A 21,084-nucleotide genomic window follows, 5' to 3' on the forward strand; every position below is an offset into this window, starting at 1 on the left:
ATTTTGGATGTAAATAATCTTCTCTTCGTCTGCTTCCTGTTAAATCCAGAATAGAATTCAAAATTATTCTCCTCACATATAAAACTCTTAGTGACCAAGATCCACTGGATCTGAAAAATCTCAGAGTTCCAGATTTTCTCAACAAGGTCTGGTTTGGTGACCCCAATCCATCCTTTAGTCCTTAGAGTCTCGGGGACGTCCCATGATGCACTGGGTGCCACTTTGCTCGGGGACCTCCCATGATGCACTGGGCTCTTCTCTGCTGGGGGACGTCCCCTCTAGATTAGAGTTCTGCTGCTGGTTCACCCCTCTTTCCTGTCCTCCCCCAACCTGTGTGGAGATTACATGTTCTCCACACGTATACATGGGTTCTCCTCCAGTATTTTTGCTTCCTCCCACCATCCAAACATTGGTCATAGGTTCATTGGTCTACTTTCTCCCTCGGACTGTGTGAGTATAATTACTGGGATAGACTCCGGCTTCCCCGCAACCCTGAACTGGAAAAAGCAGCATAAAAAATTAATGGCTGAACACTGTAATCACAAATTGGACTATTGTGGAATACAATCAAAAACCCACAGAGAAAACCAGACAACCAGCTTCTACACATTCAAAGAAAGGCAGAGAATCATCGGGAGCACCTACAGGAAGAGAAAGAACACAAGTTCAGGGAGGAATAACAGCTGCAGGAGATAAAACCTGCAGGAGTGACTGATCGAGGGCCCCAAGCATGGAACAAGGCAGTCCATCACAGGGAAAACAGGAAGTGGAAGGCCCCAGTCAGAGCTCCCACAGACATGGAGCACAGGCCCCAGGTCCAAAGATGATGGCCTGCTGGCCCTGCCAGGAACCAACCACCCAAACAATAACTTAGTGTAAGACCCAGGGCCCCACGAACCCCAGAACTACACAACATCTACATCTACAACATCCCCTAGAACTACACCAGCATCTGTTACCATGGTGACCCGTAACATAGCCATGACTTCAATGAGCTGGGCGAACCATCGATCTCCCGGACATTCCTCTGTCTTCAAAAAAAATCCACAGGGAGCTTCTCTTGTGTAACATCTGGGAGTTAAACCATCAACTCATCTTGTTCTCCAACCAAAAAGAATCAGTCCAGCTGCCCCGTATCCATGGACACAAAAGGAAAAAAAAACATTCTCTAACATAGTGCTTCTCTACCTTTTTTGAGCCAGTGCCCCTCTAACTAATTTAAAATGTAGATCAGGGATTACCAACTCCGGTCCTCATGAGCCGGTTTCCTGCAGGTATTGGATGTTTCCCTGCAGCAACACACCTGATTCAAATGAAACGGTCATTAACAGACTTGTGCAGAACTTGACAAAAAGCTGTTGGAGTTCATTTTATTTATTTATCAGGTGTTGAAGCAGAGAAACATCCAATACTGGCTGGACGATGGAGAAGGTAATTTGGCCTGCTGGCAAGTATACAGTATATTTCCTCGTCCTCGTGTGTGTGCTGAAGTTGTTGTGGAATCAGAGCCAATAAAGTTATGATGTAATATTGTTGTTGTTTACATTTTACCGTGTCCTCCGGTTCCGATTGTGGCATCTGTCTCACTCCAGAGATGTAAAAGTGGGATGAAATTTGGCAAGATCATACAGACTGAGGCTACTGAAAACATCAGATATGGATCTGATTCAGGACGACACAGAAAGCGGACTGGACCTGATCGGATTTCTGCTGCACAGAGAGGAAAAAATCTGATGTAGGTGACATGAGGGGGGAAAGTTATTTATCTGCAGTATGAATCTTCCATCTCCATGGCATCCCTGTCAACATCATCCCTGATTGGGGTCCCCAGTTCATCTTCAAATTCTGGAAGGGATTTTGTACCCTGCTAGGAGTCCAGTTGTCCCTTTCCTCTGGATTCCATCCTCAGACGGACGGACAGACATAGAGGATCAGCCAGGAAGTGGAGACCAAACTCTGTATACAGTGTGAACAAGACCCTTCTACATGGTCTCAGAACCTTCCATGGGTAGAGTATGCTCTCAACTCCCTTCCTTCCAGTGTTACCAGGCTGTCCTCGTGCTACACTCTATATAGATTTCAACCTCTGGTGTTTCAAGTCCAGGAGAGGATCGCTGGGGTTCCCTCTGCCCATGCTGCCGCACATCGATGCCAACAGGTATGGAGGCGGGCCCACTGGGCTCTGTTAACCACTTCTGCCGTCTATTCCAGAACCGCAAACAGACGTCGGACCCCTGCTCCCGATTACCAGGTTGGATAAAGGGTGTGGTTGTCGACCAGGGATCCCCCTCTTCATGTGGAGAACCCTTCATGTTATCGCCCCTTTTCCCATCATGCGAGTGATTAACCCAGTGGCTGTCTGCCTTAGTCTGCCCAGTTCTCTCAGAGTACATTCCACCTTTCACATCTCCCGAATCAAGCCAGTGATTTCGTCTCCTTTGGCCCCCGCCTCCAGGACCCCTCCTCCCGCCCGGTTCCTTGATGGGGTCCAGTCTACACTGTTACTGTCATGGTTGCTGCTTGGCTGAACCTCCAGCTCCTCATCAAGCTCATCTGCTCCACCTGCCCTGATTACTCACAGGTGGCACGATGCTTGTTGTAACGCCTGTTATCGACCCTGTCACATCCTTGGATTTTTCTTTCCTGACCCACACCAGATTTAGTCTCGTCAAGTACCTTGTCTGGATATTGACCCCTGCTCAGAGTTTTGCCTGCCCCTCATAAGTCGTCTGATTTCTGCCTTTTTGTATTGTGGATCATTTCATGTCTGGAACCTTTATCAGGATTCTGTGTCCCAGTGTTTCAGGAACCTGCTGCCATTCTGTCGGACTGAATCCGGATCCTTCCCTGACTTCCCCAGTTCCAATGAAACCATTCCTTTTTAAATCTCCATCATTGTGTGTGTGGCTGAATTTCCAGGTCTCCCGTGATAACTCATTACACACTCAGCAGCTGCTGTGTTTTCTCAGCATCTTTTGGACTGAAACTCCATCTTCAGGCTCTGCGAGGCCCTCGGTAGCAGCAGAGGAAGGTGATTAGTTATTTCAGGAAAATCAAACAGCGCTGATCAGACGTCAGCAGCGTGTACAGACACAGTTTAATCTCATTGATGAGAAGCTGAAGGCTGAGCAGCGGGACGGATGTCTGCAGGTGAAAACTGCAGCAGCCACATTAACGCAACAGAAACCACAAACTAAATCGATACAGACTCGCTCATCCATTTATCTCCAGGAGCTAGAGGGAGGTTTCAGCAGGAACAGGAGAAGAGGAATGTCTCTCAGAAGTAATCAGCTTCATTAACTCTGAGCCTGTCCATCAGCTCTCTAAATAAACAGCGAGCAGCTTTTACTCGTACTAACTGCATGTGATGCACCTCGTTCTGCTGCAGCATGATGTTCGCTGAGCTTTACTGGGTCTGATCCACTGCTCTCCCAAACTTAACACTGATGGAAACGTGAACATTTGAAAAGAACTTGATCTGAATACATCCAGCAGCTGAGAGGAATCACATGCTGCTGGACACAGAACTGGAGATGAACCATCCACTGAAACGATACTGATATCAGCCCATACCGATGGTTTCCAATACCAAGCCAGTTCATATGAACCTTATCATCATTACTGATGATACTGTGTAAGAATTTGTCAGACTGTAGTAAGACACACATTCATTTGTAATCAAAAGCAACTGATAAACAAAATTAATCCAATTTAAATATTTTCCAAAATAATTTATGAGAAGAAACATAAAGTAAATCAGATGTATGCAGCTGCTTCGTGGTCTAAATTAAAACTGGTATTTAGAATTTAGCAGTAAAAAACTGTCTATATATATATATATATATATATATATATGTATGTATATATATATATAAATATATATATATATATATATATATAGCTCTGAATAGATTGGTGATGCTCTCATAAGGCTTTCAAATTAAATATTTCAATGAAAGTGCAAGAAGTCTATGAAGACATAAATATCTGTTTTAGTATTATATGGTTTAGCTGTATATATTTCTTTTCAATTTTAAATTATACATATATACGTATATATATCCTAGTCAGGACATATGTATTTGCACATCTTCTATATTCCTTAACTGTATATTATATTTTATGTCATTTTATTTAACTGTGATTAGCCTATGCAAAAAAATTTCGTTCTGTATACACTTGTTGTATACTAGAATGAGAAATAAAAGTCTAAATATCTACAGTATAAAAACCTAAAATCACCAATGTTCATGTCTGATTCTTCATCTTATGTGATTGTTATTTCATTGAGATCAGTAGATGTTCAGAAGCATGTTTAGAGGTAGCCATGTGCAAAGACAACTTCCACTTTATGGATGCAGGAAAAGCAGATTTGACTTCTGCACCAAGGAAACTAATTCTGCTCCCATATATACCAAAATGTTCAAGCAAAGAAGTTTTGATTCTCTCCCTCCTCCCATCTGGAACTTCTGGAAGATAAAAGTTAGACACATCCTCTGTACAGAGTTTCATTCTGATGTCCTGTAACTCTGTATAATGACTGTCCTTATGTAAAAGATTTCTAATAAATCTTCTCACTGAGTAAAATGATTTCATCCACACTGCATCGTTGCAGCAACAACTGAAGAGGAGATGACATAATTAAGGTCCAAGAGAAAGTGTTGAAAGGAAAGCAGAAAGTATAATTAATCTGGGAGCGTTAGATATTCTGACAGCGTAGCAGACAGGTTGTGGTCTGCAGAATCTCCTCAGAGGGCTCGTTTCTGCTAAAGAGGACTTCTGATCATAGAAGCTGCTGTTCAAGAGCGTTTTCATGGAGCCGATTAGCAACAACTTTTAGTTTAGTTTGAAGATGCTACAAACAAGACTGTGCTAGCTGCAAATGTTCAAAATGCTCCACAGCAAAAGCATGGCTAACATTTAAAATGCTCCACAAGTTTAGCAGGTGTTTGGTTTGCAAACACGGGACCATGAAAGATCCCTCTGGGAATTCAGTCCAAAATCTGACCGGTGAATCACCTCAACATCTGAACCCGATACTGGGTCAGTCTGTCTCAACTCTACACAAATTACACACTTAACCTTAAAACCCCCAAATCTCTCTGATTCAACACAAGCAGAAAAGGTAGATAAGAAAAAAGGTTTAAAATCCAGAAACCATTAAATCATCTCATAAAAGCCCCAACGTGATGGAAGACTCCAGACCGAGCCTGAGAAACACTTCACTGAGCTGAGGAAGCCATCACACCAACGGCAGACAGCTAATTAAAACCATAACAAACCAACCGCTGAAAGGTCAGAGCAGCTGTTGCCATGACGACCCACCTCCATCCACTGTCCGTGGGACTGCATTTTGAGGATGATGCAGGGGTCGGGTTTGGACAGGGCGTCTCGGTCTGAGATCCCTTTGCAGGTGAGTCTCAGCTCCACTTTGGTGAGACAGGGACTGCTGAACAAGCCCAGAGAGTTGGCCGCCGACTCGTAGATGTCACTCATGCTGGAGGCAGGACGGGAAGTCTGCAGGTAAAAGATGGATTACTGTTACTGCTGTCAGGTGCAACGGAGAAGAGCAAAGTTAGCCCAGAATAAGCAGTTTTTCTGGTTGGATTACAGCAGTCTAGTTAGAAGTTGTTCAATAGAAAAAAAAGACAAAACCGTTGATTTTTTATGTGATTATTACTGGATTGTTTCTGACGTGATACGAAACTGAGATATTTGTTCCAGCTATAGTGGTTTCAAAGCATCTGACAGAACCTGCAGAAGTCCAGATGTTCTGTAGAAAGGTGAAGATCTGCACATACTTAGCAGTTTCTAAACGGTATACGTCACTCTTGTTCTGCTTCACTGTTTCTGACATGTTTTGGTTCTTTCTATTCAGAAAGAACCAAAACATCCTCTAAGTTTGCGTGTAGTGGACAGTATAAACCGATAAAGTCCACTAAACTGGTCATTAAAAAAATGGTGGATTATCTTTGACTAATAAAGTCTAATAAAGATTTAGTTGACTAAAACAGAACAGACACATTTTTATTTAGATTATTCGTCTTAAAAATGTCAAAAACAGAAGTTCGGTGAAAACTCATTTCCTGGATGTGCAGGTCTGATGTGTTTATTCACTTCTCTGCTGTCAGATTTTGATCCTCATCCTGCTTTTAACAGCGTAGAAAAACTTAAACTCAGAGTCAGTTTATCGTAACTCATTTACATATTATAATCCAACCCCATATCATCAGAACCCTGATCCGACCCCACACCATCTGCCATTGATCCAACCCCATATCATCAGAACCCTGATCCGACCCCACACCATCAGAACCCTGATCCAACCCCATATCATCAGAACCCTGATCCAACCCCACACCATCAAATCCCTGATCCAACCCCATATCATCAGAACCCTGATCCGACCCCACACCATCCCAGAACCCTGATCCGACCCCACACCATCAAATCCCTGATCCAACCCCATATCATCAGAACCCTGATCCGACCCCACACCATCAAATCCCTGATCCAACCCCATATCATCAGAACCCTGATCCGACCCCACACCATCCCAGAACCCTGATCCGACCCCACACCATCCCAGAACCCTGATCCGGCCCCATATCATCAGAACCCTGATCCGACCCCATATCATCAGAACCCTGATCCGACCCCACACCAACAAATCCCTGATCCAAGCCCATATCATCAGAACCCGGATCCGACCCCACACCATCCCAGAACCCTGATCCGACCCCACACCATCAAATCCCTGATCCAAGCCCATATCATCAGAACCCTGATCCGACCCCACACCATCCCAGAACCCTGATCCGACCGCAGACCATCAGAACACTGATCCAAACCCACACCATCAGAACCCTGATCCAACCCCATATCATCAGAACCCTGATCCAAACCCACACCATCAGAACCCTGATCTGACCCCACACCATCAAAACCCTGATCCAACCCCATATCATCAGAACCCTGATCCAAACCCACACCATCAGAACCCTGATCTGACCCCACACCATCAAAACCCTGATCCAACCCCATATCATCAGAACCCTGATTCGACGCCACACCAACCCAGAACCCTGATCCGACCCCACACCATCAGAACCCTGATCCGACCCCACACCATCAGAACCCTGATCCAACCCCACACCATCAGAACCCTGATCCAACCCCATATCATCAGAACCCTGATCCAAACCCACACCATCAGAACCCTGATCCAACCCCACACCATCAGAACCCTGATTCAACCCCACAATATCAGAACCCTGATCCAACGCCACACCATCCCAGAACCCTGATCCGACCCCACACAATCAGAACCCTGATCCGACCCCACACCATCAGAACCCTGATCCAACCCCACACCATCAGAACCCTGATCCAACCCCATACCAATCAAACCCTGATCTGACCCTGAACCATCCCAGAACCCTGATCCAACCCCACACCATCAGAACCCTGATCCAACCCCATATCATCAGAACCCTGATCCGACCCCACACCATCAGAGCCCTGATCCTACCCTACACCATCAGAGCCCTGATCCAACCCTACACCATCAGAACCCTGATCCAAACCCACACCATCAAAACCCTGATCCAACCCCATACCATCAGAACCCTGATCCGACCCCACACCATCCCAGAACCCTGAACCGACCCCACACCATCCCAGAACCCTGATCCAACCCCACAATATCAGAACCCTGATCCAAACCCACAACATCAGAACCCTGAACCAAACCCACAACATCAGAACCCTGATCCAAACCCATATCATCAAAACCCTGATCTGACCCTGAACCATCCCAGAACCCTGATCCAACCCCACAACATCAGAACCCTGATCCAACCCCACAACATCAGAACCCTGATCCAACCCCACACCATCAGAACACTGATCCAAACCCATATCATCAGAACCCGGATCCGACCCCACACCATCCCAGAACCCTGATCCGACCCCAGACCATCAGAACACTGATCCAAACCCACACCATCAGAACCCTGATCCAACCCCATATCATCAGAACCCTGATCCAAACCCACACCATCAGAACCCTGATCCAACCCCAAAACATCAGAAGCCTGATCCAACCCCACACCATCAGAACCCTGATCCAACCCCATACCATCAAAACCCTGATCTGAGCCTGAACCATCCCAGAACGCTGATCCAACCCCACACCATCAGAACCCTGATCCAACCCCATATCATCAGAACCCTGATCCGACCCCATATCATCAGAACCCTGATCCGACCCCACACCATCAGAGCCCTGATCCTACCCTACACCATCAGAGCCCTGATCCAACCCTACAGCATCAGAACCCTGATCCAAACCCACACCATCACAACCCTGATCCAACCCCATACCATCAGAACCCTGATCCGACCCCACACCATCCCAGAACCCTGATCCGACCCCACACCATCCCAGAACCCTGATCCAACCCCACAATATCAGAACCCTGGTCCGAACCCACAACATCAGAACCCTGATCCAAACCCACAACATCAGAACCCTGATCCAAACCCATATCATCAGAACCCTGATCCGACCCCACACCATCCCAGAACCCTGATCCGACCCCACACCATCAGAACCCTGATCCAACCCCACACCATCAGAACCCTGATCCAACCCCATACCATCAGAACCCGGATCCGACCCCACACCATCAGAACCCTGATCCAACCCCATACCATCAAAACCCTGATCTGAGCCTGAACCATCCCAGAACGCTGATCCAACCCCACACCATCAGAACCCTGATCCAACCCCATATCATCAGAACCCTGATCCGACCCCATATCATCAGAACCCTGATCCGACCCCACACCATCAGAGCCCTGATCCTACCCTACACCATCAGAGCCCTGATCCAACCCTACAGCATCAGAACCCTGATCCAAACCCACACCATCACAACCCTGATCCAACCCCATACCATCAGAACCCTGATCCGACCCCACACCATCCCAGAACCCTGATCCGACCCCACACCATCCCAGAACCCTGATCCAACCCCACAATATCAGAACCCTGGTCCGAACCCACAACATCAGAACCCTGATCCAAACCCACAACATCAGAACCCTGATCCAAACCCATATCATCAGAACCCTGATCCGACCCCACACCATCCCAGAACCCTGATCCGACCCCACACCATCAGAACCCTGATCCAACCCCACACCATCAGAACCCTGATCCAACCCCATACCATCAAAACCCTGATCTGACCCTGAACCATCCCAGAACCCTGATCCAACCCCACAACATCAGAACCCTGATCCAACCCCACACCATCAGAACCCTGATCTGACCCCACACCATCAGAACACTGATCCAAACCCATATCATCAGAACCCGGATCCGACCCCACACCATCCCAGAACCCTGATCCGACCCCAGACCATCAGAACACTGATCCAAACCCACACCATCAGAACCCTGATCCAACCCCATATCATCAGAACCCTGATCCGACCCCACACCATCCCAGAACGCTGATCCGACCCCACACCATCAGAACACTGATCCAAACCCACACCATCAGAACCCTGATCCAACCCCACAACATCAGAACCCTGATCCGACGCCACACCATCAGAACCGTGATCCAACCCCACACCATCAGAACCCTGATCCAAACCCACACCATCAGAACCCTGATCCAACCCCATATCATCAGAACCCTGATCCAAACCCACACCATCAGAACCCTGATCCAACCCCACAACATCAGAACCCTGATCCGACACCACACCATCCCAGAACCCTGATCCGACCCCACACCATCAGAACCCTGATCCAACCCCACACCATCAGAACCCTGATCCAACCCCATACCATCAGAACCCTGATCTGAGCCTGAACCATCCCAGAACGCTGATCCAACCCCACACCATCAGAACCCTGATCCAACCCCATATCATCAGAACCCTGATCCGACCCCATATCATCAGAACCCTGATCCGACCCCACACCATCAGAGCCCTGATCCTACCCTACACCATCAGAGCCCTGATCCAACCCTACACCATCAGAACCCTGATCCAAACCCACACCATCAAAACCCTGATCCAACCCCATACCATCAGAACCCTGATCCAACCCCACACCATCCCAGAACCCTGATCCGACCCAACACCATCCCAGAACCCTGATCCAACCCCACAATATCAGAACCCTGATCCAAACCCACAACATCAGAACCCTGATCCAAACCCACACCATCAGAACCCTGATCCAAACCCATATCATCAGAACCCTGATCCGACCCCACACCATCCCAGAACCCTGATCCGACCCCACACCATCAGAAGCCTGATCCAACCCCACACCATCAGAACCCTGATCCAACCGCATACCATCAAAACCCTGATCTGACCCTGAACCATCCCAGAACCCTGATCCAACCCCACAACATCAGAACCCTGATCCAACCCCACACCATCAGAACCCTGATCCTACCCTACACCATCAGAACACTGATCCAAACCCACACCATCAAAACCCTGATCCAACCCCATACCATCAGAACCCTGATCCGACCCCACACCATCCCAGAACCCTGATCCGACCCCACACCATCCCAGAACCCTGATCCGACCCCACACCATCAGAACACTGATCCAAACCCACACCATCAGAACCCTGATCCAACCCCATATCATCAGAACCCTGATCTGACCCCACACCATCAGAACACTGATACGACCATTTCCACCAACAAAGGAATACTGATTAATCTGACCACAGTCCAGGTTTCCAGTGTGTGATGGTCCATCCCAGTTGCATCCCAGTCCAGAGAAGACGACACCACCTCTGGAAGTCTGGACCAGCTTAACACGAAGCTTCTTTTCTGCTCGGTGGTCTGAGGGGACATCTGTGAAAGTAACTCTGGACTGTAGAGCTGATGAAGGTTTCCACAGTAATCCTGGTTCATGTGGTTCTATCAGATGATGATGAGGAGGAGGAAGATGATTCTGGATTAAACAGATGAAATTCCTCCTGACTGTAGAGAGAAACGTGGAAATCCTTCAGTCTTTCTTTGAGAAACCTTGTTTTTAAACTGGCCACTGCTTCTCTGGAGATCTTCTGAACATCTCTGATGCTCAGACTGCCGTGGACGCTTCCATCATTATCAGCAATAAAATGCTCCATCTCAGCTGCTCCTATAACAATTTGCAGCTCTGAAGTGCAATAAAGGATAAGTATGAATAATTTAAAAGAAGCTCATGAAACAGTTGTTTCAGATGTCTGCAACACATCATGAATTATTGTTTGCAATAAACAGTTTAAAGCTGGAGAGTCGAATTATCCAGAGTTAAATGGTAAACTGTAGGATGCAAAGTGTGATCTGCTGATAGAAATGATGAGAGCTGTAAGGTGTGCAGGCTGCTTCATGAGGGTTTCATCATCGTGTCACAGACAACGTTCAGCAAAATAATGAATCTTTTACAGGTTTAAAGACAAAACACCTGATCTGAAGGGATTTCTGATTTAATTTATGTTCAGTTACAGCATCAGTTTTACTTTGATGTGAATGAAAACAGACTGAAAACTCAAAATCTTACAAACAGACTCTAAACCTTCTTTTGGATGATTCAAACAGGAAAACTGACCGTTGGAGAGGTTTCTGGACACAGACTCAGACCTTCAGCGTTCAACGGACAAGCAGGTAAATCTGGATTTATCCTCCCGTGTCGGATGCAGAGATCAGTGCATCCGATGCTGAAACATCTCCTAAACCTCCTGAACCATCCCAGAAATGTTCCCACATGAAAGCTTCCACAAACAGGAACCCTCCCTGCTGACCAACACAACGTCTAAAGTTCTGAAACTCAGTGGGTCGTGTGGTTTCTATGTTTTCAGCTGGCTGGCGGAAAACAAACAACCATGTTCAGCATAAGTTAAACACCGACTGGAAACTGAAGCAAACAGCGACAGTAGTCTCAGTGGTTGAGCTCCATCATCTCCAGCCATCCCGCCAGCGCTCTGCATGTTGATGTTCTTCTCTCTTAAAGCTGCAGCGTGAAACATCAGAGATCCATGACAGGAAAATGTATCAATAAACCTGTTTCTATTGGTATCTAATCGCTTTATTTAAATACCTGTTGTGTTTTGAAGCATTCCTCTCTTCTCTCCGTGGGTCCACATACATGACAGCTGCAGCCATTTTTAGTATGGCGCCTCTGAATGGACAAACAACTCTGTGTGAAGCTTAAAATCTGCAGTTTTGTTTGGTAGCAGCTAGAAAACTGTTTGGGATCGGTGACACCTTAAAAGGACTCTCTGGACCGATCCTGGTTCTGGTCCTGTTTAGAAGGTCAGAGGTAATTAGTTATAACTGGCTCCCAGTGGCTTTGACTTGTGGGGTCCCCCATGGGCCGGTTCTTGGCCCTCGTCTGTTTAATTTCTATCTGCTCCCGATGGGTCAAATATTACAGAACATTAATGATCAGTTATGCACCTTCAGACGCCTGCAGCCCAGCGGGCAGCACCTCCATCAGGAGAGGTTTAATGTAGACGTGGATTTCAGGGGGAACGTTGGAGGAAAAAAATCCCTGCAATCAGGCGGACTTTGTTTTTTCTTTTTTACTGAGAAATAAGACTGGACAGAAACAACAGTGGTTGGTCCATTTGGTTTGTACCTGAACCTGGTTTGTTTTCTCTGTTTTCCATGTTTCCGTAGTTTCAGTAAAACTGACTGATCCTCGTTAGTAGAAGCAGATCCATCGACTTTCGCTGTTTGGATTTACAACGTCCGCCGGTGCTTCAAAAGTCCGCGTGGACAGAGTTGCTCAGGTCTGATAATTAAACTTTTTACTAAAACAGAACTTCATCATGAAGAAGCCGACAGCGATGATATTCCTTTAACAAACGAAGGCACAGTGCAGGACAAATCTGAGCCTGTCCAGCTCAGATATCATGGACGTGGTGTTCCTGTTACTTCCACATCATGAACATCCAAGGAAACGTGACTAATGCTTGAATGTGTGAACGTCAGTTATCAGATGTTAAACCTCCAGCAGGTCTCTCTCCTCCACCACCAGCAGCGGTGGTGTGTAGCTCTGTGGGGTAAACTGATGGATATTTTACCCTTTAACTGATCTACGGAAGTTTTCCAGCATTTCTATCCCGTCCAGGAGGTTTACAATCCAGCCACTAAATGTAGTTTTATTCAGAGACTCTGTATCTGGGTGCCCAAGTCCGGTCCTCGAGAGCTACTGTCCTGCAACTTAAATCCACCATGTAACACCTTTATTTATCACATTTTCATTACAAAAAGATCACTATCACTACTATGTTTTATTACTTTGGCCTCACGTCATGTCTGATGATTAAAAGCTGGTTTATTACCAGGAGTTTTAAGGGTTAATGAAGCCGTTAATGGTGTTTCTCCTGATTGAAAAAAGCTTCAGGAGACAGGTGAATCAGTTAAATGAAACATGGAACTGAACCAGAAGAGAAACCCTTCAAGCTTCTCTCAGATCTTCTCCTTTTAGAGGTTTAGGTGAAGGTTGGAGGTTTTTATCGGGGGTAGATTTGGAGATAAACTCCAGCATCTCAGAGAACATCTGTGTCGTTTACTGGCATTTTTAACACTAAGCTTCTTATCTATTTTACTTTCCTTTGTGACTCTGTGTCTGTCTGTAGAAAGTGTTTAATAAATCAACTTTAGTCAGAAATCCAGCCTTGAACCTGTTAGTTGAACATCATCACCGTCTCACGGATAAACAACCGTTCCTGATGTATTACTGTTAACGTTTAACACACTGAACTGTAAAATGAGTCCACACACTCCTGCCTCAGCTGGGTTATACTGAGCAGTAATGACTGAGGAGATGGAAGCTGCTCGTTTTAGGAAACTAGTGTCTTTAAACAAATTAACAAGAGAAGCTACTTTCTGTTTGTGAGTTAAATGCACACAAACAACCAGGTTGCAGCTGGTTTTCTGCTGCATTCTTACACATTTTCCATCATTGAAACAGGTCCAAGAAGAAGAGGTTTGGTTATTGATGAGCCTTCAGGAAACAAAGAAGCTCAGCTGGCATAAAACTGCAGTTAAAGATTCACTATTTTATCATGAAGATCAACTACGCTGACATACGATTAACTCGCTGCAGCCTGCAGGGAACGCCTTCGTCTCATTAGATTCAGATGTGCTTCCCACATCCTGCAGCTCAGATTTAATAAGCAGCAACCTGTTAGTTCATGTGACCGAACTCAGGTCATTAACTCACATCCAGGTAAGTTAAAGACATGATAACAAGTGTGGGTTAATTCACGGGGAGTCATGCAGGAGCTGATGTAATGAAGTTCTTCTCTGGATGGGAGACTGTTTCCTGTTCCGTCTGTTTCATGAAGCGTACTTCACTCACCGACCGTTAACCTTCACCACTCAACTCATCTTTATCATCACGTTCTCCAGACCCCTCCTCTCTGCTGTCACCTTCCCCGTCAGTCCAGATGTTCCGTTTCCATCGGAGCTAGAACTCTGGATTTGTTCCCTTCTGTTATCCAGACATCATGAAGAGTAAATGATCCAGTCCTCAGTTCTTCATCAGCAGTTCGTTAAGCCACTGAACTCAGACTGAGTCCTTCAGCGTGAACGGCTCCTAACTCGCCAGATGAACGAGAGTTGTGTCGACACATAACAGACGACTCGGCAAAGAACCGCTTTCAACTGGATTTTTAGGAGGGCGGGGGAGGGGGGTCGATGGCTCCTTGGTTCCTGGGGTGTGCGGCTGGAACATCATGGTGTGTGCTGGCCCACGCTGGGTGGTTATCTGGGGGGGCATGGCGGGTTCCTCTACCTTTGGGGGGGTGGGGGGGCTGCCTCTGGGCTCCTGGGGGGCCTGGACCCCTCGCTCTGGCTGCCCTGGATGGGATCAGCTGCTGATCTTGGCCCACTGGGGCCTGTGCACCAGGACCACGGGGGGTTCTGGCTGGGGCTCTCCACTGCCACCCTCTGGGTGGGGCTGGGGTCATCTTCAGGATGGGGTGGCTTGGGTTCGTGCTCCAGGGTGGCTGCTGATGGCTCGGGTCCAGCAAGATTACATGGATTCCATGATTCAAAGTAAATAAATAAATGAATGAATCAGATTATCAAGAGGAGCCTTTTACCCATAAACCAGACCGTCGCTCTGCTGCTATGACGCTGGACAGGAGAGGTTAAAAAAATTAAACTGCATCTTTAGGCTTTTTGTCACAAAGACGCATCATTTGTTCCCATTTCTTTAGTTTCAGCTGTAAAACCAGCAAAGACCTGAACCAGGACCTGAGAGATGCATCTGGACCTTCAGCTGATCCATCTACTGAAGCCTCATCTGAAATGGTCTCCATGGAAACGTGGCTGTTAGGAAGCCAGAAAAGGCTGAGGTCACATGACCCAAGAACTGGACTGAAGAGCAGTGGAAACAGGTCTGATGGAGGGACAGATCCTCCCCAAAACCCGGACCTCGACAGGTCTGATGGAGGGACGGATCCTCCCCAGAACCCGGACCTCGACAGGTCTGATGGAGGGACGGATCCTCCCCAGAACCCGGACCTCGACAGGTCTGATGGAGGGACGGATCCTCCCCAAAACCCGGACCTCGACAGGTCTGATGGAGGGACGGATCCTCCCCAGAACCCTGACCTCGACAGGTCTGATGGAGGGACGGATCCTACCCAGAACCCGGAACTATTTCTGGAAAGTCCTTTAAGGATCCTGGAGAACTATTCCTGGACAGACTGGGATGAGCTCCTTAGAACTGGACTGACTCTGGTTCTGACTCACAAATTGGATTTATTTGAACATGTTTTAGTCTTCCTGGAACAACTGGACCATGGTGTCCATCCACCAGGTTCTGTCCCGTCTGGCCTGCAGACAGCAGCAGCGTGAGGTCATGTGACTGAACTGCAGCTCAGCAGGTGGATGTTTCATGGCGTCCTGCTGAAGTTTGGGCTGTTCAGCGCAGCAGCGGGTGAGTCTCCCTCCAGCTGAGGCTGGACATCCAGCAGCCGATTAAAGAGCTGCTCACGAACCCCGCCGTACAGCTGCAGTACAACCACACAGTTAATAATTCATGTCCTTCAGCTGCGTTCGCTGCCCGCTGTCAGCGTGGGATTCTGGGAAGCTGAGCTGGTTTCTATCATATCTCTGCTTCTCAGCTTTACAGTCTGTGAAGGTGATTCACTAAACGTCCACGTCAGGCCACAAAACAAACATATCAGCACCACGTTGTCACCTTTTTAATCCACAAACAAGCGTCTGAAACAAGCCGTTATTTTTCCTCACACTAACACCGTCCCGTTAAACGTCTGAGCTGTGAGAACAAACGCTGAGCTTCACTGTCTCCACAAGAGGTTCAGTAATGGAGCATCTGCAGTGAAGACGTGAAAACATGTCAAACAACAGGTTGATTTAAGCAAATGATTAAAAAAAAAATTTTACTTAAAACCTGTAAAACATCCATGAGGCTTACTGAATATAATGCATATTGATTAAAGTTGGGATATTATTATTATTACTGTCTGAATTGGTATGTAATGAGCTAAATATCCTGAAATGCTGTGAAAGCATCAATATTTAAGTTATTACGGATCAAAGGGTTAGGACTATCTGACTTCATCCTGTATTCATAACACAAAGCTTTGGTTTTATGTTAAATGTTCACTTTTTATTTTAGTTTGAATATATATATATATATATATATTTTTATATACACATTTATTTCGGGTGTTTATTGTGGTTCTTTGTTTAAGAGTTATAATCCATGTAAAGTAATAAGAATATATGCATGAGAGTGGTTATTTCTAGTAAACTGTCTTTAACAAATTTTGGGGAATGAACGGAAGATTTAAGAATAAAATTGTTTGGCCTTTGAGTGGAATCCAGCTGATGAGTACTACATTAACATATCCATCTCTTTCAACTGGGGAAGCTGTAAAACGTTAAGGCAAAACTTGACACACAGAGAAACTTACAAATAATCATTAATTGCAGAAAATTTAGCAAATTAATTTTAAAAAGAATCATGAAAATAATTACAAAAATTATGCTAATTATGCCAAAATCATCTGAAAAATCACATTTAATTGCAGCAAACTGTGATTAATTACAGAGAATTGTGCGAATGCTCACAAATGATGGCAGAAAATAAAATGAAAAACAGAGAATCTTGTGAACAATTGTTATTAATCACAGGAAAGTATTTGATAAATTGCAGAAAATTATGCAAATGACCACAATTAATCACCTAAACTTATGTGATTAATCGTGAGAATCATTCAAAAAATCGTGGCTAATCGCAGGAAATAATGTGATTAATCCAACAGAATAGTTTCAATAATGATCATTAATTACATTTACTCTTTACTAACATGATCATAATGAGTTAATGATACATAAATAAGGTCAGGAGAAGATAAGAGGCGAGCTTCACATAAGATTTCTCACATAAGATCGTAACTTTAGTTGTTTTCCAGGATGAGGGAGGTTAATCTGACTTCTTATCGGTTATTAGCACAAATCAAACACACTACATTATTAGATAAATGAGCAGAAAGATAAAAACTCTCCTCCTCCATGGACTTAGCTCCATGAATCAGAAGTAACATCGAGTCATTACTTGTGGTCTCAGACTCCTGAGCATGTTTTTTTAGCATGACTTTAGCGTGATGAAGAAATTCAGCTCCTAAAAAACAACTAACAGAATCACATTCAGGTGTTTCCAAACAGGAGCGTAAATATGACGCTGTCAGCAAACAACAACCAGCCTTCTTCAGAGGTTAATGTGGTGTGGTATGTGCAGAAGTTTGGGCACCTTGCTAACCTACAACCTCATGACTGACAGAATCACAGCTCAGTCTTCTGCTGCAGACTTCCTGTGATGTTCAGGGCCTCGCGTGGTCATTTAGGTTTGCAGTCATCACATCAGTCAGCATGCAGACATGATGTTTCCAGCCTCAGCTGTCAGACTATGAGGCTAAAATGATGTAAAGTTAATGTATCAATAGATACAGCAGATACAACTGCCTCTGGGCTCTCTGGGTCCTTCATTGTGGCCGCCCTGGCAGGGGCGGTGGCTGTTGGCCTGCTGGGGCCCGTGGCCACAGGGGGCTCTGGCTGGGGCCTTCCTCTACCAACCTCTAGGTGGTTCCGGGGTGGATCTCGTGGTGGGGGGGGCTTGGGTTGGTGCTCCAGGATGCTGCTGATGGTCCGGGTCTCTGGGCCGCCCTAGTCTGTCTCTAGCCTCCGTGGAGGCGTGGCCACATCTGCAAGATCACATTCATCTCTGATCCTCCTCCTTCCTCATCCTCTGTATGCTGACTCAGGGTCCCAAACCGCACACTTCTATACTTCGAACACTACATTTAAGTGCTTAGTGCGCTGACACAGAAATCTCAGTAAAAAGCACTGAAAGTACCCGGATGCTGCCCTAAACTCGGCCAAACATCTAGTGGGAAACGATGGACACTACACGCACTAAACGGACGTCATCTTGCTGACGTAGCGGAAGGGGAGGGACTTTCAACCAGTTTTTCAGAGCTGAATAATGGCGGTAATGACTCAGCGGTTCCGATGCAGGCGGAGGTTGTTTTCTACTGTTGTAAGTATGAAGATATTTGATCATAATTCTAAGATAAACTGCAGCATGCTTCTTATCTCTTCAATGACAGTTATGGATCTGATCATTTGTTGGAGGCTGCAGTAGAGTTAGCAATGTAAATGTTAGCAGTTTTATAGCCGATTTCGCGGATGTAGATGGGCTATAAGTGTTAAAAATGATTAATGCTGTAGGTTCTGTATGTTTATTCATGATTGTTGAACCTCCAGATGAAGCACTGCGGGGTCTCTGGTGTAAACGAAATGGTCCTTGATCTGAAAACTGATTAGGAAACACCGCTGGTTAGAGAACCAGCCCGTTTCCATGGTACCGCTGACTAAGCCATACATCACTTTAGATAAGAGTCTGCAAAGTACCAATAAAGTACATATATATAATAATGTTTGCTTTTATATGAACTACCATTGTGTGTTCACCGTAGGTCACTCCCCTTAGCAAAGCAAATTTGTTTGGCACAACACAGTAGCCAGACCATTATTCTGCTGCCACCATGCTGGACAGAACAAGGTATTTAAAAAAACAAAAAACAAAAACATGGAATTATCATGGCTCACTGTGGATTTACCACATAGAATCTCTGAATGAACACTACACTTTATGGCTGGATTGTAAACCTCCTGGACTGGATACCTGGAACAATTCTGTAGATCACCTAAAGATCACTTCTTTGTGTCTATAGGTAACTATAAATCTGCAGGAACTAAAATAACTTGTGGAGTTCCCCAAGGCTCCATCCTGGGGCCACTGCTGTTCAACATCTACATGCTGCCACTCGCTTATTATGGAAAACAACTACACATGTTACCACAGTTATGCTGATGACACACACATCTACATAACCATCTCACCAGGAGACTACAGTCCGATCCAGACTCTGATCACCTGCATGGATCAGATTAAAGATCGGATGGGCCAGAACTTCCTTCAGTTAAATGAAGACTAAACTGAAATAATAGGTTTTGGAGCCAAAGGAAGAAAGATTAAATGTCAGTTCTCAGCTTCAAACAGCAAAGTTCAAAACTACCAACCAAGCCAGAAACCTGGGAGTAGTCCTGGACTCAGACCTGGGAGTAGCCCTGGACTCAGACCTGAGAGTAGTCCTGGACTCAGAAGTAGTCGGCCTGTTATCACTTAAAGAACATCTGGAGGATTAAAGGACTAGTGATTCAGCAGGATTTAGAAAAACTGGTCCATGCATTTATCTTTAGTAGACTGGACTACTGTAAAGCTGTCCTCACAGGTCTCCCTAAAAAGTCCATCAGACAGCTGCAGTTAGTCCAGAACGCTGCTGCTCCAGTCCTCACCAAGATCAGGAAAGTAGATCCTTAGACCTCCAGTCCTCACTAAGACCAGGAAAGTAGATCCTTGAACTTCAGTCCCAGAACCAACCAGATCCCTCAGGTCATCAGGGTCAGGTCTACTTTCTGTTCCCAGAGCCAGAACTAAACGTGGAGAGGCAGCGTTCAGCTTTTATGCTCCTCACATGTGACATGTGACAAACTTCCAGAAACCTGCAGGTCTGCTGACTCAGCAGTTTTACATCAGGGTTAAAACTTTTCTATTTGCCGCCTTTTATCAGAACAACTAAAATTCCCCACACTGGAACTTTAGTTCTGGCTTTTATCTGTTTAATTTTTTTATTTTAAGTTAGATAATAATGTAATTGTTATTGCTTCCTGCTGTAATGCTTTTAATGTTTTATGTGAAGAATTTTTAATTGTCTTCTACATGAAATGTGCTGTCCAAATAAACTTGCCTTGCCTAAAGGGTAAGCTAACCATCACATATCACCCCACAGAGTTACACACTGCTGTTCCTGAGACACTGTTAAGTGGAAATTAACGAACAAAACAACAAGACAAAGAAGGATGGACTATTCCTAAAACATCTGTACTGAGAAAAAACACAAACTGAAGGAACTCCACGCTTCACTGCTCTGTCCTACAGTTCCCATGAGCCTCAGCAGCAGTTACTATGGAGACTGCTCCATCAGACCCATGATAGCATTTTCAGTGTGTGTCTGAAAGAGGAGCATCGTGTGATTATTGATGTGACTGAGATGACGAGCGTTTCACTATAATTAATCACCTGATGTATAAATAGCCTGATGCACACGGAATCTGTGAACTCCTCTAATGTCAGAAAAGGTTGTTTGTTCTCAGTTTGCATATGTTATCTTCTACAATCTGTTTACTGCTCATTTAACTTCAGTAATAAAACAGATAAAGTGTAGAAAAACAGAGGAGTGTGCTCTGATACAGCAAAGTGTTTTATCACAGTATGTGTGCAAAGGATGAGATTATGCATATTTTATGTCAAATATTTTACCATTTCTTGATCAAATATTTGGTTAATTGGAAAATACTTTGCAGACTGTATAAGCTACAACTTCACAAATGATGTCACAGTGTGCAAATATGTATTATCTAGTCAATTTATGCAGCATTT

General features: G+C 45.4%; 1 protein-coding gene across 1 annotated transcript in view; it reads right to left on the bottom strand.

Annotated features, from left to right (window-relative positions):
- The window catches only part of cpne4a (copine IVa), a 109,769-nt gene that overhangs the window by 80,562 nt on the left and 8,123 nt on the right, over positions 1-21,084 (bottom strand). Inside the window, exon 3 of the mRNA XM_041987558.1 lies at positions 5,326-5,517. Coding sequence (XP_041843492.1) covers positions 5,326-5,496 — 171 coding nt within the window. The 5' untranslated portion in view covers positions 5,497-5,517. The remainder of the gene's footprint in view (positions 1-5,325; positions 5,518-21,084) is intronic.

The sequence above is a fragment of the Melanotaenia boesemani genome, chromosome 6 (assembly GCF_017639745.1).
Source record: "Melanotaenia boesemani isolate fMelBoe1 chromosome 6, fMelBoe1.pri, whole genome shotgun sequence".
In the NCBI taxonomy this organism is placed as follows: domain Eukaryota; kingdom Metazoa; phylum Chordata; class Actinopteri; order Atheriniformes; family Melanotaeniidae; genus Melanotaenia; species Melanotaenia boesemani.